Source organism: Aspergillus aculeatus (genome assembly GCF_001890905.1).
Source record: "Aspergillus aculeatus ATCC 16872 unplaced genomic scaffold ASPACscaffold_2, whole genome shotgun sequence".
In the NCBI taxonomy this organism is placed as follows: Eukaryota; Fungi; Ascomycota; class Eurotiomycetes; order Eurotiales; family Aspergillaceae; genus Aspergillus; species Aspergillus aculeatus.
In genome coordinates, this window is record NW_017962977.1 from 2,299,828 (window position 1) to 2,321,739 (window position 21,912).

At 52.8% G+C, this 21,912-nt stretch overlaps 10 protein-coding genes across 10 annotated transcripts; 5 read left to right on the top strand and 5 right to left on the bottom strand.

Annotated features, from left to right (window-relative positions):
• Nucleotides 1-69: 69 nt before the first annotated feature.
• ASPACDRAFT_75545 (CCDC47 family protein) lies at nucleotides 70-1,985 on the top strand. Its single transcript, XM_020204483.1, has 3 exons — nucleotides 70-180; nucleotides 294-1,152; nucleotides 1,224-1,985. The coding sequence occupies exons 1-3, from the start codon at nucleotides 114-116 to the stop codon at nucleotides 1,597-1,599; spliced, it is 1,302 nt and encodes a 433-aa protein (XP_020060407.1). The 5' UTR covers nucleotides 70-113; the 3' UTR covers nucleotides 1,600-1,985.
• A 247-nt stretch (nucleotides 1,986-2,232) lies between these two features.
• On the bottom strand, nucleotides 2,233-3,781 carry ASPACDRAFT_22806 (nucleoside transmembrane transporter FUN26; the record flags this gene model as incomplete). The annotated part of the gene is made up of 2 exons (XM_020199151.1): nucleotides 2,233-3,487; nucleotides 3,591-3,781. 2 exons carry the CDS (start codon nucleotides 3,779-3,781, stop codon nucleotides 2,233-2,235), a joined length of 1,446 nt encoding a protein of 481 aa, XP_020060408.1.
• Nucleotides 3,782-4,258: 477 nt separating this feature from the next.
• mdr2 (ATP-binding cassette permease mdr2) lies at nucleotides 4,259-6,487 on the bottom strand (the record flags this gene model as incomplete). Its single annotated transcript, XM_020200634.1, has 3 exons — nucleotides 4,259-4,750; nucleotides 4,804-5,439; nucleotides 5,489-6,487. The coding sequence occupies 3 exons, from the start codon at nucleotides 6,485-6,487 to the stop codon at nucleotides 4,259-4,261; spliced, it is 2,127 nt and encodes a 708-aa protein (XP_020060409.1).
• Nucleotides 6,488-7,018: 531 nt separating this feature from the next.
• Nucleotides 7,019-9,037, top strand: ASPACDRAFT_112357 (Hsp90 co-chaperone CDC37). Its single transcript, XM_020195640.1, has one exon. It carries the CDS (start codon nucleotides 7,288-7,290, stop codon nucleotides 8,821-8,823), a length of 1,536 nt encoding a protein of 511 aa, XP_020060410.1. The 5' UTR covers nucleotides 7,019-7,287; the 3' UTR covers nucleotides 8,824-9,037.
• ASPACDRAFT_75549 (clathrin light chain CLC1) lies at nucleotides 9,012-10,419 on the bottom strand. The gene is made up of 4 exons (XM_020204484.1): nucleotides 10,279-10,419; nucleotides 9,968-10,221; nucleotides 9,794-9,900; nucleotides 9,012-9,687 (listed from the first exon to the last, which is right to left on the bottom strand). Exons 1-4 carry the CDS (start codon nucleotides 10,316-10,318, stop codon nucleotides 9,336-9,338), a joined length of 753 nt encoding a protein of 250 aa, XP_020060411.1. The 5' UTR covers nucleotides 10,319-10,419; the 3' UTR covers nucleotides 9,012-9,335.
• A 167-nt stretch (nucleotides 10,420-10,586) lies between these two features.
• ASPACDRAFT_1885519 (CTD-interacting domain-containing protein) lies at nucleotides 10,587-12,267 on the top strand (the record flags this gene model as incomplete). Its single annotated transcript, XM_020198395.1, has 5 exons — nucleotides 10,587-10,913; nucleotides 10,978-11,069; nucleotides 11,122-11,180; nucleotides 11,233-11,374; nucleotides 11,414-12,267. Exons 1-5 carry the CDS (start codon nucleotides 10,816-10,818, stop codon nucleotides 12,265-12,267), a joined length of 1,245 nt encoding a protein of 414 aa, XP_020060412.1. The 5' UTR covers nucleotides 10,587-10,815.
• A 261-nt stretch (nucleotides 12,268-12,528) lies between these two features.
• ASPACDRAFT_21538 (t-SNARE syntaxin TLG2) lies at nucleotides 12,529-13,926 on the bottom strand (the record flags this gene model as incomplete). Its single annotated transcript, XM_020199041.1, has 4 exons — nucleotides 12,529-12,822; nucleotides 12,881-13,224; nucleotides 13,305-13,837; nucleotides 13,904-13,926. The coding sequence occupies 4 exons, from the start codon at nucleotides 13,924-13,926 to the stop codon at nucleotides 12,529-12,531; spliced, it is 1,194 nt and encodes a 397-aa protein (XP_020060413.1).
• Nucleotides 13,927-15,366: 1,440 nt separating this feature from the next.
• On the top strand, nucleotides 15,367-16,762 carry ASPACDRAFT_75551 (calmodulin). Its single transcript, XM_020204485.1, has 6 exons — nucleotides 15,367-15,471; nucleotides 15,585-15,641; nucleotides 15,715-15,730; nucleotides 15,850-15,975; nucleotides 16,029-16,241; nucleotides 16,306-16,762. The coding sequence occupies exons 1-6, from the start codon at nucleotides 15,469-15,471 to the stop codon at nucleotides 16,338-16,340; spliced, it is 450 nt and encodes a 149-aa protein (XP_020060414.1). The 5' UTR covers nucleotides 15,367-15,468; the 3' UTR covers nucleotides 16,341-16,762.
• On the bottom strand, nucleotides 16,752-18,505 carry ASPACDRAFT_112371 (uncharacterized protein). Its single transcript, XM_020195641.1, has 3 exons — nucleotides 18,375-18,505; nucleotides 18,097-18,310; nucleotides 16,752-18,021 (listed from the first exon to the last, which is right to left on the bottom strand). The coding sequence occupies exons 2-3, from the start codon at nucleotides 18,108-18,110 to the stop codon at nucleotides 17,028-17,030; spliced, it is 1,008 nt and encodes a 335-aa protein (XP_020060415.1). The 5' UTR covers nucleotides 18,111-18,310; nucleotides 18,375-18,505; the 3' UTR covers nucleotides 16,752-17,027.
• A 1,158-nt stretch (nucleotides 18,506-19,663) lies between these two features.
• Nucleotides 19,664-21,580, top strand: ASPACDRAFT_57413 (glycoside hydrolase family 47 protein; the record flags this gene model as incomplete). Its single annotated transcript, XM_020203236.1, has 3 exons — nucleotides 19,664-20,373; nucleotides 20,471-21,268; nucleotides 21,319-21,580. The coding sequence occupies 3 exons, from the start codon at nucleotides 19,664-19,666 to the stop codon at nucleotides 21,578-21,580; spliced, it is 1,770 nt and encodes a 589-aa protein (XP_020060416.1).
• Between the last annotated feature and the right edge of the window lie 332 nt (nucleotides 21,581-21,912).

The window sequence follows — 21,912 nt, forward strand, 5'->3', positions numbered from 1 at the left end:
CAACGCCAAACCTCCTCCTCTTCGCTTCCTTCTCGTCTGCTTCCTTCCGTCGCCACGTCGCCAGATCCTCGCTCGTCAACATCCCGGATTCTTCTATCCCCCCAAACATCGTTATGGCGGGCATGTTCCAAAACCTATTTGGAGGCTCGCAGCCTTCCAACCCGGCCAGGGTCGACGATGGTAAGTCACGCACGCAACCCCATTTCCCAAAATCTGGGGTCGAGCTCCATCCAGCCCCGACCGACCCATGAAACACCCCAGCTCAAGTCTTTCCTAACACAACCATCCATTAGATTTCGCCGACTTCGCTGAAGCCCCGAAGCCCTCTCCGGCTTCCCTCGTCCCCGGCTCGTCCACCACTCCGGCCATCAACACCCACGGAGTGGGCGCTGGTAGCCCCGTCCCGTACACGAAATGGTACCGAGTGTGGGAGCGGACCTCGCCGCAGGACTTCATGCAGGAAGCCATGGTCATGCCTATCATCCTGCTGATTGTCATCTTCCACTTCTGGGGCACTCGCAAGAACCGGCGTCGGGCCCGCGACTGGGCACAAGCGCACGCGTCTGCCTTGCAGAATGAGTTCGCCGTCGTCGGCTTTGGGGGCACCAAGACCGAGGACGCTCCCTCCCCGGATGCCTTGCTTAAGGAGCGGTCGGCGCAGGAGTTTGCGTCGTACGCCACGGGTCGGCAGAACGTGGCTTTCGTGGACGTTTCCGTCAAGCTGCCCAAGCGGTACAACCCGGTGATCTTCTGGACCGAGTCTGTGTTCAGCTTCCTCTTCGAGAGCTGGGAGGCGCCCACCGAGATCTACGAGGCCACCGCGTACACCTTCGACGGCAAGGAGAAGGACGTGGTGCCCGTGCCCGCTAACGACACCTCGTCCCTGAAAGTCAATAACTCGACCTACGATGGCTTCGTCTGGGCGATCGTGCACAAGAACCACATGCGCAAGTTCCGTCAGGAGCGCTACGATGCCTCTCTCACCTTCACCCGCGAGAACCCCAAGCTCCCCAGCTGGGTTACCGTCATGACCGAGAGCGCCGAGATCACCGACGTGCTCCTGACCCCCGAGCTGATCCAGGCGGTCGAGAAAGCCGGCTCCGAATTCAAATACCTGATCGTGACCGACCAGCCGATCGACAAGCCCCTGAAGTATGATGAACCCATTCTCCCTTCCTCGAAACGTGGTTGAGTCACAGCACTAAAAATTGTTTTTCTTTTAGGATCGAGGAGACCACCCCCCGTAAACGCATCCAGCTCGCCATGACCCTCCCCTCCTCGGCCGCCGGTTACGCCACCTCCCTCCCCCTCTTCTCGCAGTTCGTGCGCCTGGCCGACCGCCTCGTCGCGGTCGCCCACTTCCGCCCCGAGGTCACCCGCAAGATCCGCCACACCCGCGAGGAGGAAATCAAGAAGCTGCGTCGCGCGGACGAGGAAGAAAAGGCCGAGGAGCGCCGACTCGCCGCCGAGAAGATCAAGAAGGAGGAGCGCGAGCGCCTCCTCCGCGGTATGTCTGCGGACGAGCAGCGGAAGTACCTGGATCGCGAGTCGCAGAAGGAACAGAGACGAATGATGAAGAGAAGCACCCGTCGGGGTTAGTTGCGTCGCGTCTCGCAGTTTTTGCTGGTGCAACGGCGAAGCTGGCTGACAATCTTCTCTTGACATCTTTTTCTGCTTGACTCTTCTGCATTAGGCATTAATGCATATGGGGGAACAAAGGACCTGGTGAACAAAAATTTTCATCTACAACGTCTTGTTGGTAGCTTTTCCGGCCTATCCTGCCTGTCCTTTTTCTCCGTATGCTTGCTTGTTTCCTTTTTGTGTTCTGGAGGTGATGATGATGATGATGCATACTTTCATGTACAATGTATTCATAATTAGTTGACCTGAGATGGGGATGGGGGGGTTTGGTCGGTGGTGGGTGGATCTTCTCTATTAATGCACCTACTGACCTCTAAAATAATACTGAGATGGACTTGTTGCTGTCAAGATGGTGCTGGCCGTGGTAGGACCGGCGGCTCTTCAAGCATAGGTCAACTCACATTAGTGCCTCTCTCTACCGACCCATCGAACCCTGAGCCGGATGATTTGGGTACGGTATATCCCAACCCATCCTAATCTACAACAGGTGGGATGTACAGTAGTACACATAACATAGTCTATTAGTAATAAATTCAAAAACACAACCAAAAACAACACCAAATCCATCCAAGCATGGATGAATACAAAGGCTCAACCGCCCGCAGCCAGGAAGCTCAACAGACTCCCCAGCGTCAGCCCCGCGACCAGCATCAACCCCATAAACGCGCCGGCGGGCTCCCGCTCCTCGGCGGGGACCTGCCCGGCGCCCATCATACAGTTACTGCCCAGGTACCCGTTGGAGACGCCGAACAGCCACTGCACGACGACCAGGTAGAAGAGATCGCTCTGCACGACGGCGCCGCGGCCTCGGATGTTGCACAGCTGGTACAGCGGGATGAAGGCGGCGCGGGCGCAGGCGAAGATTAGCAGCGCCCCGGGCCCCCAGGGCCGGTGCACCAGCGAGAGTGGCGGCCACAGCACCAGCATCCGGCCTAGGAGGTCGCCGGCATTCCAGAAGAAGAAGGCTAGCGGAATGAAGACGGGGGTGTCGAAGAGGCGCGATGATGACCCCGACCCGTTTCGGTTGACGGATTCAATCTGCGCGGTGAAGACGGGGAAGGTCATCGTGATGGTGAAGCAAAGGATCATGGCTAGGGCGGTGAATCGAAGGCGCTTGAACAGAGTCCAGAGGCTGATGGTTCGGGTTTTGGGGTTGGGGTTGGATTCGGAGGTGTCGTCGTCGTCGTCGTCATCGTCGTTGTTGTTGCTGTTGGTGGTAGTGGTGGTGGTAGCACTGAGGCTGGGGAATTGGGAGCGGCGTTTGACGAGGGAGGTAAAGGCGATGAGGGCGAGGGAGGAGACCGCGGTTGCGGTGATGAAGTACGCGAAGGCCGACTTGGAAGATTCCTGCGGGGGAGCAGGAGCGTGGTCTTGGTCGTTGTCGTTATCGCCTCCTGCTCGGTTGGGTGCGACGGAGAGGACAGAGACAATCTGAACGATACACGGTAGTACGCCGGCCACGCCCTGGCCGCTCATGATGGCCTGTGTGTATTCCTCTCGTCCGAAGCCGGCAACGTACGCGTAGACGCCATTCTGGTTGATGCCCGTGGCGAGGCTGGCACCGAAGACCATGAACATCAAGAAGGCGAAGTAGGTGGCCACGGAGACATCCTTCATGAAGATTGTCGAGAAGGCTAGGAGGGTGAAGACCACGATGTTGATCAGCAGCGAGACGACCGTCCGCTTGGGATAGGAGGCGCCCTTCTGGAGCTTGGCGAGGATGAAGGACGACCCCAGGTTCGTGACCGTCGACACGGTCAGGATAGAGGGCTGATAATGAGTCGCTGCCCAGTCATCCGTCTGGAAGCGATGATAGAAGTATGGAGCTGCTGCGAGGAACATGTTCCTACGGTCATCGAGGCACGCTGATTAGCAAGCGGGCGCTGTATAGTTGGTGGACGATAAGGAGAAGCATTGAGCTGGTCCTTCCGGGCTCACAATAAACGTACCATGCCCACAACATAGAGACCCCCAAGAGGAGAAACACCGCATATTCATATGCGGAGAAAGGGGCCTGCTGCGGAGCCGTCGACGCGGCATCGCCAACCTCGGACTCGTTATCCTCGTTATCCGACTCCGCAGGCTGCCGGATTGCCTCATACGTCACTTGCGGAGCGAACTGTTTGCGGATCCGGGTCATTGTTGTGGTGGTAGAAGAGTCCCTTGGTGGAGAGCTAAGAGAGACCCGGAGAGGAGAGAGATCAATCCATAGTATGTATGTCGGTGAAATGAGAAGAAGAGGTCACGATGCGGGGGACAAGCAGTGAAGGTCATGAGGATGTGTCGGAGTTGCCAAGACTGACCAGTCGGACTGATCGACTGACTGGTCACGTTCGGGTGACTAAGACAAGCAGGAAATGCATGAGGAGAGTTGGGTATTTCTTCTTCTGTACGATCGATCTCTCTATCCAGTCATCCAGGAACAATAATAGAAAATACAAAAACCACAGAACTATTACATACATCGTCAGGCGCCCCACCATCTAGGAACAAGTATATATGAGTGAGCCACATGTAGATAAAAAAGCAAGCCCGGTGGTCTACGCGGCTCGAAAACGTCAAAACATGTAAACATAGAACTGAAGAATGCTTGAAAGTGTCGGCCCAGTGACTCCTTCTATTGCTTTTGCTGAGCAGGCTCCTCGCGAGGCTCTTCAGCCTCAGCTTCATCTTCAGCATTCTCAGTCTCCAACTGCCATAACTTCTCCTCTGTCTCAGGACTGACGGGTGCCCGGGGAGGAGTGGCATCGCCGCCACTCAATTGCCATTCCATCAATTTGGTGAATGCTCCATCAGGGCGGGCACTCAGCTCCTCATAACTGCCTTGCTCGGCCACCTTGCCATCGGGGGCAAGCACGATGATTGTGTCCGATCTTTTGATAGTAGAAAGCCGATGGGCGATACTGATAGTCGTGTTGTTGCCGCGGAGCAAGGCAGCAAGGGCACTGTTAACAAGCGTCTCAGACTCCGCGTCGAGCGCCGAAGTCGCCTCGTCCAAGATCAGAATATCAGGATCCTTGATCAGAGCGCGAGCAATGGCAATGCGTTGCTTCTGGCCACCAGAGAGTTGAGCTCCGCGAGGTCCGACCTGGGTGTCGAGGCCATCCGGCTACCGAACATGTGTCAGCTGTGAATGCTTTCCAAATCATTTCAACCACTTACAAAGTCACTGATAAATTGGCAATTCGCCTTCCTGGCAGCCGCGATGATCTCTGACCTAGTTGCGTGGGGACTTCCATAGGAGATGTTTTCAGCGATTGTTCCAGAAAACAAGACAGGCTCCTGTGCAACTACACCTATCTTCCTGCGGAGAGACTTGGCATTCATCCCACTGATGTCCTTGCCACCGACCAGAACGCGTCCTGCAGTGGGGTTGTAGAATCTCAGCAAGATAGAGCCAATGGTGGACTTTCCTCCGCCTGAGGGTCCGACAATGGCGACGTTTGTACCCTGAGGAATCTCGAAATTGAGATCGCGGAAGATAGGGACCGCAGGGCGGGTAGGGTAACTGAACGAAACATTCTCGAAGCGGATGGGGCCACGGGCAGATTCAACCTTGACGCCTTTTGTGGGTGAGATTGTTGGCTGTCGGTCCTGCAACTCAAATAGACGACTAGCCGCACCGACACCTTTCATTAGTTCGGAATAGAAGCTAGAGAGACCAAACATGCTGGACCCAGCATAGGCAGTATACATCAAGAAAGATGTGAGCTCTCCGATGCTGATGGCGCCTGATTTGACCATTCCACCTCCCACATAGAGTAGAGCAAGAATGGTCATATTACCCATGAATCCGGTCTACGGGAAGTCAGCAAAACGTCCAACAAATCGACTCAGGGTACCATACAGAACTAAAAAAGGTCGCGCTGATCAGAGACTCTTTCTTACCGAGCTCGAAGATCTTGCGAACTTGAGTATTGTAGCGGTTGACCTCCAGGATCTCACCGGCAAAGGATTGACTAGTTTTCACGTTGCCCAAACGTTCTTCGGCGATCTTGGTAAGAGTCCCGAGATTCCTCTGGATCTTGCGGCTCAGGTTTCGAATCGATCTTCCATAAAAGAAAGCCCCTAAGCCAATCGGAGGAAGCAAGAGCGCCAGGATACTGGACAACTTGAGACTGACATAAGCCATGAGGCCAAATCCTGCCACGCCACTGACCGTCGCTCGGAGTCCGTCGGAGAGATTCTGAGTGATACTTTTGCCAACGATAATCGTGTCAGAGCCAAGACGTGAGATCAGATCACCTACGCGGTTCGCATCGAAGAATTCCGCATCTTGAATGAAGGTCTTCCGGAACAAATTCGAACGGAGTCGAGCAACGACGCGCTCGCCGACGATACGCAGAATGACAATGCGACCATAGTTAGCGGCAGCACCCAGGGTCATGATTCCGGCCAGTGCACCATAGAACATAGGTACACTCAAGCCGAAAAGCTGATCCGGAGCGCCCTCATCTGCTGTCTCGCTGTCTTGCGCCGACTTCGTGGCTGCGTCCATAATTTTGCCAATAGAGAAGGGAATAGACATCGTGATCCCCGAAGAGATTAGTAGGAAGAAGAAAGCGAAACCAAGCTTTTTAGCCTCTGGGCGCGCGATGGATAGCAGCCGCCAGATCTCCTTGAGGCCAGCATTCTTTCCTGAAGCCCCGTCTTTGGCTAGCTTTGCTCGGAGGTTGACCTTAGCTGCCTGAGCTGCACGTTCCGAAAGTTCAAATCCCTTGTCTAGATCCTCGTCGTCCTTATCCCGTGTCGTGTCATTTTTAGTTTGCGATAGTGTCGTCTGACCCGTTGGTCTGGCTTCCTGTGATATCAGAGAGGAGGAGAAGAGACGAATGCATCCGAGCATTTGCGATCGATCAATTGCGGTTCGTGCGCGATTGACATGAGAGGGCGGCGGTCCGGAGGGTAGAGGGGTTCCGTGGTAATTGCGTAATATGCTCGATGGTCCTGAAAAGTGTCTCTTGGATCCAAGCAAGCTCGTCCCAACGGGAGAGGTATTATTCTGGTGAAATAGTTGAGAAGCGATGATTCCAGGCGTTCGAGCTGTCTGTCTGGCAGCTACTCCTGGAGCCCAGGAGGCCAGCAGCCTGGCTCCGCGCATGTCGGAGAAGTGTAGAGGGCGGGATCAGATAGCTGCTGAAATGGACGACGTTTGAAGAAACGAGAATGCCATATCCTGCTAGATGCTCTCAGAGATCATGGGGTACATGTTCTAGACGAGCTCAACTTGCTGATCACTGAGGGCTGATTGTAAGATTGATGGAGGGGAAAGCCAGAAAGCTGGAGGTCAGCCGCGAAGCCCGCCGAACCTCCGGTCCCGAGCATCGCTACTTCGGCCTCGCATCGGCGACGGTTCTGCTCTTCCACACCGCCTGCTGTGATTCCGCCGCCATCGAAGCTGGTCGAGAGCATTCGATGGATGTTAAAGCAGCAGTCTGCGCTTGTTGCTGTGGTTGCGCACGATTTATTTCCCTGCTGGAATAAAGAGACACCTACTTTCTGATCTGAAATTCCCCGCCTTAATCACAACCGTACCCAACCAGGCTGTGTTTTGCAGTACTAGTTTAAACAGTTGCTGCTCTGTTGCCTACCCCACCCCCACCTCCTTAACTATACTTCCTTGAACATCGGCACACTGAACCCACCATGGTTCTCGACTATAGCAAGTGGGATGCTCTCGAGCTGTCAGATGACTCCGACATCGAAGTGCATCCCAATGTCGATAAGCGCTCCTTCATCCGAGCCAAACAGGCTCAGATCCACCAGCAGCGTGTGCAGCGCCGTCATGAGATCCAAACCTTCAAGTATGAGCGCATAATTAACGATGGCTTGCTCGCCCGCATCGACAAGCTTCTTACACTCCTGAAGCAAAATGAAGGCTCCTCTAAGAGCCCCGAGGAATTCGTTTTCCAGGCTTTAATGGAATTCGCCAGTAATTCGTCAGAGGACCTGCCTCCCCCGCCGCCGGAGGGAGTCCATACACAAGAGAAGGAACAACCCAAGTATTCTCAGATGATGGGTGCTCTGGTTGATCAGGTCAAGAAAGAAATCGGTGAAGTCAGTGATGATAGGCTTTTCTCGGAATACATCAAGGGCGTGCAGGGACATAAGGATAAGGTGCAGGGTCTACAGAAAGAGCTTCACCAAAGACTTGCGCAACTGGAGAAAGAGGAGAGCAGCAAGATCACCAGCGACCAGCTACACACTGGCTTTGACACTTCGCATATCGCCAAGGGAGGCGAAATGCAAGGGGCCCAGGGCTCGTCGGCGAAGACCCAGACGGTCGAGCTTCTGAACCCCGGAGCTTCCGCTGGTGCTTCGTCCCAGAAACCTGCAGCAGCCGATGATGAGGATGAGGATGAGGACCCAGAGGACATGAAGGCCAGTGACCTGGCCAAGCGGTTTGCAAAGATTGACCGCAGCGATTACCGCGCTTTGTTGCAGTTCATCTCCGCGAACCCCCAGATCGTCGCTGAGAGAGAGACCGATGGCCTCCTTGTGGAGGCCTTCAATAGCCAGATGGAAGGCAAGGAAGAGTATGCCCGTCAATGTGTCCACCAGGCATTGCTGTTGCAATATTGCCGGTCCCTCGGCCGCGACGGCATCTCTCTATTTTTCAAACGGTACGTGTATGAAGTGCTTACCAGTGAAAACAATACGCTAACATTTCCTTCACATTCTAGCATCACAACGGCAGACCACCAGGCCGGAACCCTTTTCCGAAATGACGTGAACGAGACCTATAACAAGATCAAGACGCGTGCTGCACAGCTCGCCAAGGATGGCTCCGCATCCAACGATCCGGCTGGTGTGGAGCAGATCCAGTTGCATGCGGTTGACCCCAACACCAAGATCAGTATTGCTATCCCTGCAGCCGAGAGTCAGGATCCCATCGAGGTGGAGGCGCGCAAGGTCTTCGAGTCGTTTTCGAAAGAAATGCAGAATGCGTTGGCATCAGAGTCTCTGGACGAAGTTAATAAGGTTCTCGGAGAATTGAGCGTTGAAGAGGCGGAGGATGTCGTTGAGAAGCTGGGACAATTCGGCATGCTAAGTCTCGAGGAGGGCATTGTCGACGCCACGACTGAAGAAGGTCGGAAGAAGTTGGAAGAGATCGAGGCGGAGAACAAGAAGGAGAGGGAGGAGATAGGCGAGCCAGGAGGTGATATCACCGAGTTGGATTGAGAAGTGTGAATATACAGCCTAGATGCCATTGACTTAGGTCTTTATATTGTTATCATCGAACCCCGACCGGCAACTATGCTAATATTCCGATCATCTTCTTTCCACATACTGCACTTACTAACCCAAGCCATCACAGCTTAGGCATACAATAGTCTTCGGAATTGATCTGCAGGTGTTGGGTTTTTATTCCGCTATGTTACGTAGTTCCACAAGGTGTGAAAGAATTTAGTGTTCCAATATGCATGATCTAGCTACAGAAAGGGAATAACGAAGATATCAAAACATGTGACGAAAATAGGATAAAGGAACATGTGATTAGGAAGCCACCACGGCCCCAAACGGTCAACATAGGTATATTCAGGTTGGTGAGGAACGTGGAGGCTCTTGGAGTCGATGCGGAATAACATGATGTTCATGAGAATGGCGCTGAAGTGAGTGATAAGGTATAATTTCCAGGAGACTTTTACTTTTCGGTCCCGTTCGCCAACCGCGGAGTTCAGGTGATTCGAGGTCTAAACACCGCCAGCACCGGGTGCATTCTGGTCCTTCTTCAGATCGAGCAGTAACTCTCGGAAGCGCTCCTTGCCAGATCCGCTGGCGCCACCCTTGCTACCCTTTCCAGACACGTCAACCAGTTTAGCAATGCGTTCCCAGCTAGTGCCGCCAGAGGATGTGTCTTCACGATTAGAAAGGAACTGCTCGGCTTCGGCGCGAGTCTGAGCGCGCAGCTTGTCTGTCTTGTTGTTGTAGGAGACGTAGAAGTCATCAATATCCTCCTGCGCCTTCTTAATGGTCGCTTCCTTCTTCTCTTCGGAAATTTCGGCACGACGCTGAATGTCTGCATTGCGTCTTTCACGCCATTCCCTATAGAAGTCGCAACGTCAGAAACATGAGCAGCATGGAAGCGACGGAGCGGTGAAGAGCGGGGAAAGTGGCGTGTAGGCTTTCTCGAGCTTGGGATGGTGTTTACCTGACGGGCTCAGGCTCCTCGTCGGGAGCTTGGGAAGTGTAGTTGGTGTATCCAGTAGGCGGGAAGGGGGCCCCCGTTCCAGTGATTGTACCACCAGGGGCAACTTGCTGTTTGACCAGCAGTACATTAGTATGCTTGAAACATGGCCTTAAAGGGATTGAGTACAATGCGTACCTCATTTTGTGTGTCGAGAGCTGGAAATGAAGATTCGAAGCCGCCGATCTCGTTAGGAGACGCATCGCCTGCGGCTGGGAAGGCATCCGCACCACCACCAAGTAGATCGTCATCGTTGTTTACGTCTTCGGTAGCAGCGACATGGTCTTGGGGAGTTGCAAATTGCTCGGCATCATCACCAAGCATGGCTCTTTCGCGAGCCAGAAAGTCGTTCTCATCAGCACCGCCATTAGTCTCCATCACCTCAGTTTGGCCTAGCGACGGGTTAGTATCATGATGTAGTAGAAGCGGCGATGATGCGGGTTGCTCACCCGCGGAGAAATCCTCCAATGAAGGGAAGCGGTCGGCCATGTTTGATTGGTTATGTGAGGTTCAGAAATGTTATGCGACTTTCCACAGTAACGTGCAGTAACTGTCAGAAGACGAAAGCGATGAGGAGGAAGAGGGAGGGGACGGAGGGGAATGGATGTAAGGTACCAGCTGGCGGGTTGGGGATGCGGGCGGAGAGTACGTTTGAATGGGCAATTGGAGAACCCCCCGGATTCTGCCACGGAGGGCGGTAAGAGCTCTGGGCTACAGCTTGCATCGGACCTGAGAGAGTGACTTACTCTGGGAATCCTTCACTTTCACCTCAGTAGCCCTTTTTTCCATTCTCTTCTACTCCTCTGGACCTCGTCTTGGCCTTTCTGTATCCTCTCCTTGTCCGTTCGTATCTCCAAGGGTTAGACACCATTTATCTACCTATAACAACTCAAGTCGCCAGCCCAAACATACCGAAATCCACAATTACCCCATCACACTTGCCAACCCAGAGTAGATTGTTGTACTGAAAGAGCGAGGCAACCACAATGGCTTATACCGATGACGCTGTCAAAGCGAAGCTCTCTGCGCTCAACGAGACTCAAGAAGGCATTGTCACAGTCGCCCAATGGGTTATGTTCCATAGGTAAATGATCTTGACAGCTATGGATAACCAATTGGTCTTGGCTAACCAGGTCCGCAATCGATAGACGACACGCGGAGCGGACAGGGCAGCTTTGGCTGCAGAAATTGCGTGAATCGCCTGCGCCGAAGCGATTGAATCTGATTTATCTCGCCAATGGTACGCACGGCACATACTACTAGCCTGGTCCCCGAAGACTGACCCAACCCAGAGGTCGTGCAACAGTCGCGCGCGCGGCGCAAGGAAGACTTCCTCCTCGCGTTCTCTCCAGTATGTTACGTCAAACCCTCGTAAGATTCAGGATAAAGCTGACATCTACAAGATCATCGCGGAGGCTACGGCTACCGCATACAAGGGTGCCTCGAATGACATTCAACAGAAGCTGCGACGAGTAATAGAGGTTTGGAGGGCACGGGCAATTTTCGAGCCGTCGATTCAGGATGTTATCGAGGCTCGAGTGGATGGTAAGGATGCTTTGAATGGACGCTTCAATACAACTTTAGCTCATATCTTTTCAGAGATCGACAAATCACGCTCTACTGGGAAAAAGCCGCCATTGGGCGGATCGCTCTTCTCAACGTCGTCCGGTTCTACCCCATCCGAGCTTCAGCCATTGGCCCCTTTGCAGACAGCCCTTTCAAAAGCCACAGTAACTTCGACTGCATCCGCCACCGCTGCTAATGCAGAGTACGATAAGCTACACGATCCGAAGAACCCGTTGCCTACCCCTCCGGTGCACGCTGCACGGCTCAGCCAACTGTTGAAAGCTCTGGCGAATGCTGAGAGCTCCGTGTCGGAGGTTATCAAATCGCGGTTGGCACTAATTGACGGTCTTGAGAAACTGTTGGAGACCAATCGCTCAGCTTTGTCAAAGGAGCAGAGGCTGGCCACGCAGCTCGGAGAAAGAAAGGCCGAAACCGAGGCGACCAAGCGGGAGGTCGAGGATGGCATCATGCGAGGCCTGTCTGCGGAAAACTCACCTGCGGCTACTGGAGACCCCGGGCTTGGAGGAGAAGCAAGTGTGCCTCGGCCGGAGGTCGAGGCTCTGACTCCTCCGCCTGTTGAGGCCCTAACACCCGTTGGCTCTCCGAAACAGGCTCCCCAGGAAATAATTCCAGGACTCACCAACGAAACCCAGATTATCGGCGGGTTCACACTTCCTGGAATTGAGCATCCTCTGAACCCATCTTACCCCACATCAGATCTAGGCCCGGCAATTTTTGACGGGTCGAATGGCCTCCATGCCAAGAAACGCAAGGTCACTCACGAAGAGGAGGACTACGCTCAATTTGCGAGCGGCGATCTGGATGCTGACGTGGCGGAGCTCTTGAAGCAGGAAGGCGATGCACAGAAATGATACCCCGCACTACTAGGTGGGTATACGGATATGCAAGCTACCGCTCTGATTTCGACATATTCACCAGCCGTTCATTTTCAATAGAGTGCTTTCATTGGCACGCATTATCAAGCTCCGTATTTCCGCTGTTTAGCCATGCTTCTGCAGGGAGACACTTTTTACAATCTTTTATGATGTTGGCTGGCTGTTGGTTGAATTAGCTATTGGAGAATGACAATGTATCACCCGGACCATGCGAAAATACTGGATTAACGAAAAGAACTATGGGTATATGTCTGGATCCACCCATTTGTCCCTCGCGACCCTGGTCAACGACGGTCGTCTCTTTCGGTGGTAGCTTGACCTAAATGCACGAGAGCTCAATCCAGGGAGTGGTTGGTTTGGCTGTATAGAGGGTGGCTCCGATGCTGGTGCCGGTGCCGGTGCCGGTGAAGGAGGCGCGGGGGAATCATGTTTCTTTGGTTTGACTAGCAATACGATGAATAACCCTGCCACCAATATTACCAAGAGGAGGAGAATCTTGCGTTTGACCGTGCGCCGCTGGTAGTTAGTAGCCTGAGATTGGATGCTTTATTAGTCCCATTTCGCAATACGACGACCAAATAGAACTTACTACTTTGAGCTCCTTATCTGCTGCCTTGACCTCCGTGCCCATACGTTCAATGTTGTAATCTATGCGATCCAGCATAGTACCCTGATCAATCACCATAGCCTGTAACTCGCGGAAGATGTCTGACAGCTCAATAATTCCTTTAGCGATGTCATTGATTTCCCGTTCCCGTTGTACGATAGCGGCGTCATTTGAAGTTGACAGACGCTGGGAGGTTTGCATGAGAGTGGACTGGGAGAAGGACTTGTCCGCGTCTGATTCCAGGAGGGAGGGATCTGTGAAGGCATTCTGCATCGGGGTCGGCGACCGGTCAAAAGAGGAAGCACCACCCTCCAAACCTCGTAACTCTGCCAGCCAGACAAAGGTTAGCGCATAGAACCAGAATGTACAGGGCCCGAAATCGAGGGCTCGCAGCCGCAACACTCACTCTTCAGGTAATTGCTTTGTTTCTTCCTGAACCGAGCGCTGGCTTCCTGCACGCGTGCGGCCAGCGAGATCTGTAGATTCTTCGCCATGGTCTCATCTCCGCTGCTGACTCCGCCCTGCTGTTGAGCATCCCGCACCATCATCTCGATCCTCTGCACGGCCTTTTGGCATACGTGGAAGGAGCGCGTGATGTCCTGGGTGAGTCGCTCGATGGCTGCTTCGTCCTGCTTCCTGATCTCTTCGTCGCCAAACCCGGGGAGAAGGTGCTTCTGGTGTAGCTTGTCCAGCTGGGCGGACTTCTGCGCGATGTCGGCGAGCAGCTCTGTCACTTCATCCTGCACATCGACCCAGCGCGGGGGTAATACATCCATCTCGATGATAGCGTCGCCATCCTCATCTGATCCGCCCGTCTCGCCGATGAGTCGGCGGCTCTCTTCAGACTGTGAGGGGATGTCGGAGAAGCCATTGGAGGCGCCGAGATAACGTGGCTTCTTGGCCGGATGATGTGTGAACGACTGACGGTAGGAGATATAACTATGATCAATGGAAGATCAGCATATATGTCCGCAAGAACGACCGGTGTATAGGTATGAAGAGTACAGATTGGTCCGGTCCCGCCACATTGTGAAGTAATGACTGTGGGTGTTGCCCTTGTTCTGCGGTGTTCCGTCAACGGGGGGGGGATTGCGCCTCTAGACTGCTGCTACCCTGATCATTGTCGGGCAAAACAGGAGAGATAGAGTTGGGAGGAGGCTCTTGCCAAAAGTGAACTCAAGAGAGAATAGACTGTTTCGCGTAAGTACAAGGTCTCTCTTGGTCACTGTGTAGATGATTAACACGAAATGCGCCCGATAGGACCTGTCGCTGTTCCTGTACTTCCGTAGCTGGACCTCCCGGGCATGTTGCACATGAAGGCCAATCCGGCACTTTCCCTCTTTCGGAAAGCACGGCATGGGGCATGGATGGATCCTCGTCATTACGTCAGCCATCAGCACCCTGATCGCAACTTTGCGTACTCCGTACTCAGTAACTTATTATGCTGGTATTTCAGTGATGAAGACCCAAGCCTTTGATAAAGTCTCAGTAGGCCCAGATCCTTCTTGCCCGAAGTTTACAATTTAGAAGTCAAGTGTTGGGTTGTCCAAAGGAGGATAGAGTCGCGCCTACATCATTGGGGGGCATTCTGCAGCATGCTTCCTACTATTAGTATCATGCTCCTCCTGCTTCTTCCGGGCTACAGGGAGATAAAGGCATTGTTGTAATTATTTCGACGTAGTTCGAGAGTCGGCTTCAATTGCGTCTGTATACTATATCGCTTACCGTATCAGGACAAAAGATACATATTTTGTATTGACCAGTCTCGGAGTATCAATGATAACCCAAGAGAAACCACAGAATATCTCTCTCTTCAGTGCAACGAGGGACCACCGTTGGGGTGGTTTCGAGCTGTGGCCATCCATAAACTATTTCTGCGCGCATATGGGGACGCAGCAGACAGGGACAATCATCGCATTCGACACAATTTAGTCTCAAAGTAGCAGAAGGAACACAGCAGTGGATGGACTGTCAGGGAACTCCCTGCAGCGAAAAGTACCTGAATAAAGTTGACCCTGGGACAGCTGCGGAACTTGCTGCCTTCAAGCTTTGGTACTGCCGGGGATCCACGGGTGCGGCCAGACACTGCTTTTTAGGCGGTAACTGGAACAGTACGAGCGGCGGTGCGAGCACGAGGGGACGAGAGTAAATGCACGAGGGGCACAGCCATCACGCAGGGCTGGCAGGGAAATCGAGAAGCATGTAGCGGCAATTGAAGCCAGCAGCAGAAGCACTTCCGAGTAAAAATAGCAACTACAGACTGTAACTACTACCTATTCATGGCAATAAATAATAATTGACAGTTGAGGACACATGGTGGCCTAGGCGGGTCACGTTTCGGGCATAAGCGACCGCCTTGCCAGGCAATCCCGCTCAATGGTCCTTTTATTATTATGATGGGTTCGGGTTCCCCTTAAATCATCTTCCACCACCACACTACCGACTCCTCCTCCCTCCCCCCCCCACTACTTTCTTATCAAACCAACAGTTTCCCTCTTCTTCCTTCATTCCTCGATCCATTATCTCCCTCTTGGTCCTTTCGTGATCTCATCACATATATCTCATTAACCATGGTATGTCTATCTTCCTGTTCGCGGTCTTGGCCTAGTTGTGTTGAAAATCCCCCACTTTGCGGGGCAGATCGATCTGGAATGCTGGTCAGAATTGCTAACATCCCATCATTTAGGCCGATTCTCTGACCGAAGAGCAAGTTTCCGAGTACAAGGAGGCCTTCTCCCTCTTTGTAAGCGACCTCGATGCTTTCTCGTCTGCTATGAAACAATGTTTACTGATCCGTTACTCGTGATCCCTGATAGGACAAGGATGGCGATGGTTAGTGTAGTTCCTTACCCCTCAACGAAACCCGCCTGGCACTACTATAGCCACCACACCGCAAACGTCACAGAAACTACTAAGAATCGATCGCATTTCTGACAGAATCCATGCTACAGGACAAATTACCACCAAGGAGTTGGGTACCGTTATGCGCTCTCTCGGCCAGAACCCCTCCGAGTCTGAGCTCCAGGACATGATCAACGAGGTTGATGCTGACAACAATGGCACTATCGACTTCCCCGGTATGTGATGGCCATGCATTGGGCTCCGGACATAGTATTGACAGGCTGCCCAGAATTCCTTACCATGATGGCCCGTAAGATGAAGGATACCGACTCCGAGGAGGAGATTCGTGAGGCCTTCAAGGTCTTCGATCGCGATAACAACGGCTTCATCTCTGCCGCGGAGCTGCGTCACGTCATGACCTCTATCGGCGAGAAGCTCACCGATGACGAAGTCGATGAGATGATCCGTGAGGCGGACCAGGATGGTGACGGCCGTATTGACTGTATGTTTCACACATTCCCTGCTTGAGTGTCCGTCCGATGACTGATTTTTGCTCCTTCCTCCAGACAATGAGTTTGTTCAGCTCATGATGCAAAAATAGATGGCTGTTAATATTCAATTTGTTTTATTTTTTTGTTAGCGAAAGGGTGGGGGCAGAGAAGTGTACTCCACAGTATCCCATCTCATTCCTGGACAGCTTCTTGTAGTCTATCTATTCGATTACGGTCACCAGGGGTTGGGCATCAGCGCGCTCTCCATTGTCATAGTCGGTTTGTCGTCATTGTTGCAAACAATATTAGCGCCGACATGAACCCTAGACTAAGCCTGGTCGTGTCAGATGAGGGACAACAATACCTGCGTGCTTCACAAGAGATTGAATTCTCTTGGTTTGGCCGAGGATGCTTTGACTTGCATTTCACATCCTTATGCCCTCAATCTAGCCGCCTAGGTTCCCGTTGTTGTGCTTCAGCGGTAATTATGCTCAGGCGAAACAGCCCAACAAGAAAACAATCTCAGGTCCAGACATGTAATTTCAGGCTGCCAAGTAACTTTCCTCGTAGGGTTGAAGCTTATGACCTGCCAAGAAATCTTGAAAGGAAGCATACCACAACCCAACCCAGATTCACCAACAAAGCCCCGAGAAGAGTAGCATACATATTCATCATTATCCATAAGCTAGTCTGGCAATCTTCCCAGAGACAGCTTTCTACAATGGGAACACACCTGAACTGCTCCGCCGCGTTTAGGCCTTCTCTTCCATTGATAAAGACTACATCAATCCAGAGTGTCACCGATTGAACCGGAAAATCTCCATAAACTGCCTCGCCGAATCCACTCCCGCCGTCGGATCAGGATCTTCGTCCGGCTGTCGCTCCCGCTTCTCCTCGGACTCTCTCTGCATACCGTGCGCCTTAAGCCACCTCAGTTGCTCCTTGACCTCCCTGCCGACATCCGGCACCAGTATTGCCTCGCGCGCGCCTTCGATTCCCAACCGAGCCCAGAAATCGCGTATCAGCGCCGCACTCGCCGCATACTCCGCGTCCACATCCGCCTCCTCCACCCCGTCCGGGAAGAAGCTCATATCGATCCCGGAGTCGCCGTCTGCCTCCTCGTCAACAGTCGCGGTGGCAGCGTACGGACTGGGACCCATCTTCTTGGCCAACAGCGCCTGCGAGGCAATCGAGCTGACCAAGGACGGGCCGCGCCATTCGATCTCCACGACCGTGCCGCGGATTCTGGCCGCCGGCTGCGTCTGGCGCACGTCTCCCACGCGCACGCGGAAGTCGCCCACGTCGTAGACGACGCCGCCGGGAACGGTGACGGTGTGGCGGTGGCACCAGAAGGGTTGGCAGGCGTAGCCGAAGTGGTGGAAGAGGGTGCTGCTGGATGCGAGCGGGACGGTGGTCATCACCATGGGACCGGCGGCTGATGATGACGATGTTAATGATGATGATGATGGGCTGCCAGAGGATGCTCCGGCTGTCGTAGGCGGCGCCGCCGCCGCCGTTGGGGGCGGAGGGTTAGTCGGGGTGGGTTCAGAGGTGCAGATGAAGCCGTGATTGGCGTGGTAGGAGAGGGAGAGGAACTGCATGTATCGTGGTTGCGCTTGGCGCTGCTGAGGCGTAGACGCTGGAAGGCATGATGGCGTGTCTCGCATGAGCTTGTGCTCCAGGAACCACCGGCCGACGAGGGTGGGCTCCTCTGCTAACGCAGTGTGGAGGCGCTCGGTGACCGTGGCCAGTGCCGTTGAGGCATTGGGGTTGGAAGGGATGAAGTACACCCTGCAGGGGGTTGGGTAAGTTAGTTGTTGAAAAGAGTCAAGCTGGATGGGAGCAACTGAGTGAAAGATTGTTTACCCTGTGATGGGCATTTTGTCTGAGCAGACGGCGGCGTCCCTGTTATGGAACCGGTACGGTATGAGCTGGGGCACAGCACACCTTTGTGTGGTCTGATGGTGACGTGCGCAAGGTAGCAGAGTAAGTCGAATATGAATACGGACTATGACAGCAAGCCCAGAACAGGACCGAGTTACTGGTCGATAGAAACTTATACTTTGCAGTAAGTTATTGTCTGCTATTGTGTTAGCACTGGCTGAAAAGAAAAGTATGGGTATTTTCGTGTTCTTCCTACATACTTGATTGCTGTATTTTATTATATAGTCTTTGGTATATTGAAGCAATACTTGGAGCTGAAACGATGTTATAACTTTGACGGTGGAGATACAATCATAGATATCAGCCTTATTTTGAGCCTGATAGAAGAATTAACCCAAAGTAGTGAAGCCAGCCGTTTATGCCTAGTTGATAAGGCTGCAACACAAACAGAGCAAACAGCGAGGGGACGGAATGGAACAACCACATTCCCGCCCTCACCCGTGCTTTTGTGCGCCCGCAGTCCCGCCTCCACTCCCATTAATCACAGTCCAAGCAAAAGCACTGGATCCCTTGGAAGTTGGGCCCATCCAGACTCCACATTCATCATTTTATCCGATACCCAGCCCTCTCTACCCCGACGGGCGTGCTTCTAGTCTAGCAGTCTAGGCTGTCTCTTCAGACCCTGGCTGGCCTCATTCACTTGCATTCCCGGGATACCATTAAATTCCCAATCAATTTCCCTTGAGCTGCTGGCGTTGCTGCTATTGCTGCCAAGAGGCGGGTTACAGTTCCATAACAGAGGCTCAGAGCCTGAGACCCTTCCGCCCCCCTCTCTCTCCAGGGGCCGTTTCCCACGGGATATGTCAAAGGTTAAGAATAGAAAATCCTACCAATCTGAGTCTCACTAACCCATTTCATTTCCTGGGATCCAAGGCCCCGCGGCCAGCCAGGGTCGAAAGCGCCACCAGCTTACGCAATGGGCAGATCCTCCCGCCGCGGTGCTTGTTTTCCTTGCTCGTCTCTTACTTACTGTGGTAAGCTCTGTTGACTTTCTGAGCCACTCTGATGCGGTTTGTCTCCTCTTTGCGATCAGCATGCCACACATTACTGGCTGTTCGACAGTGCAACTGACCCGTCTGATACAACATTCCACCTAAGATGCTGGAATTACCAATGACACTGGTGCTTATGAGCTAGCCTTAACTTGAAGGAGCAGGAAAGGTCCTTGAGCTGCCCCTACAGCCAGGGGTGATCGATCCCTGACGGCTATATACGGGCCATATGTCTTTTTCTCATCCATATTCTCCTAGACGATACCTGTTTTCCAAGGGTCTCGCGAACCTGGAAACTCCCCCAATCGTTCGCTCTTTTGTACTGGTCTCGGAATCCCAAGCCCGGGGTGACTTCAGACTGAGTCTGGTATCGAGCCTCCTCTCGATGCTTAAATTGTTTCTATGTTATAACTACTGGCCGTAGCTTGAACGGCCGTCCTTTCTCTCAATCAATTTTGTCCATTTGCGCCATTACTTCATATAATAAATTAATCACCATGATACTCTCGCGGAGAAGCTATCTCCTTCCCACTGTGATTCTCATCTGTCTCACCTACAGTCTGTTCTCTAGTCTACCGCCCGGCGCCAGGAGACCACGTTATGCTCATGACAATGCGCAACAACCCATCTCGACTTCAGCATCGTCAGGTGGTGATCGAATCCATTGGACTAAACAGTCCGAACACCATCCAATCGAGGATTACATCCCTCTTCCTACAGCAGTACCATCCGCTATACCTAAGATACAGTATGAGTTCCCAAGAGAGTCGTGGGTTGCTGGATGGAGGAGGAAGAAGAGACAGAACGCCGTGAAGAAGGCGTTCCAACATGCGTGGAAAGGATACAGAGACAATGCCTGGCTACGGGACGAGCTGTCTCCCCTCAGTGGGCGCCATCGCGAGACGTTTGCTGGATGGGCAGCTACGCTGGTTGATTCCCTTGATTCTCTGGTCATTATGGGCATGACAAAAGAGTTCGAAGAAGCGCTGGAAGCTCTCGACCGCATCGATTTCTCGACCACGCATGCTCTGCAAATCAATATTTTCGAGACCAACATTCGCTACCTGGGCGGGTTCCTGGGAGCCTATGATCTTACCAATGGAAAATACCCTATCTTGCTCAAGAAGGCCACCGAGATTGCGGACATGATATATGGATCGTTCGACACCCGTAACAGGATGCCGCAATCCAGATGGGAATGGACCAGGTAAGGCAGACATACATTCGACCACGATGACCAGACGGATCGCGCTACCCGAGGCGCTGTATCCGTATGATGAAAGCAGGTGCTGACCGGCCTCTAGATCTGCAGGAGGTCACGGCATTATGCCCAGTAAACAAACCATTCTTGCTGAACTCGGATCGCTCAGTCTGGAATTCACCCGAATGTCTCAGCTGACCAAGGATCCCAAGTATTTCGATGCCATTCAAAGAATTACAGACTTCTTTGAAGAGAATCAGGGACTTACGAAACTGCCAGGCTTGTGGCCTATGATGGTGAATGCACAAGATATGGAATTCAGTGACCCTCGATTTACAATCGGAGGGATGGCTGACTCGACGTACGAGTATCTCCCCAAGGAGCATATACTGCTTGGAGCTCAAACAAATCAGTATCGCGGAATGTACGACTCATTCATGAAAGCTCTCAAGAGCCGTCTCCTCTTCCGCCCAATGACGAAGGACAATCAAGACATTCTTTTTGCTGGGAACGTCCAGGCCAATGTGATCTCCCCCAGCAGGGAAAGGCTGGATCCACAATGGGAACATTTGAAGTGCTTCTTGGGTGGCACTGTCGGCATTGGGGCCAAAGTATTCGACCGTCCCGAAGAACTCTCTATCGCACGGAAGTTGGCCGATGGATGCATCTGGGCATACGATATCATGCCCACTGGTATCATGCCAGAGATACTCCATCTGAGCGCATGTCGTGACCCGAATGATTGCAAGTGGGACGAAAACAAGTGGTATCAGGATGTGCGCCACCGCTTGGCGAAGAAGTCCAGCTCTCAGAATTCCATCGAGCAGGCCGAATCACTCATTGAAACATACGGGCTGCCGCCGGGGGTGGTTGATATTCCAGACCCGAAGTATCACCTCAGGTTAGTCTTCTCTTTCTGCTGGCATACTCATGCGCTGACATTGTTCAAAGACCAGAGGCTATCGAATCTGTTTTCATACTGTACCGTATCACCGGCGATACGAAACTACAAGATGCTGCATGGCGAATGTTTAAGAATATCGAGAAGATGACTTGGACGCATTTTGCCCACGCCGCAATCGCTGATGTGCGCGATCCTAAGTCACCACAGCTGGATTACATGGAGAGTTTCTGGTTAGCGGAAACCCTCAAGTACTTCTACCTCATCTTTTCCGAGCCGGATGTTGTAGATCTGGATGAATACGTCCTGTAGGTGCCACACTAACTGCCATTCGCTTCCTTGGCGCTAACCCGAATGCAGGAACACTGAGGCGCATCCATTCAGGCGCCCTTCTATTTGATCGTGAAAGCTGATCCCCAGTTTTCTCGTTTACATGCTGTGATTAGCGCGACAAAACTTGCATCTGTGAGGCGTTATTCATTTTTAGTTTCTTTAGACAGACCCAATCCTTTTGTACATAGACTAGGCCTTCCAATCTGATAAAATGCCTCCGACTTTCGCGTCCTCGCTAAGAGCAGCAAAGAGTCGATCCTAGGCCAGTGTATTGACTGTGTCGAATTCACGTACCCCTTTCGAAAATCTCT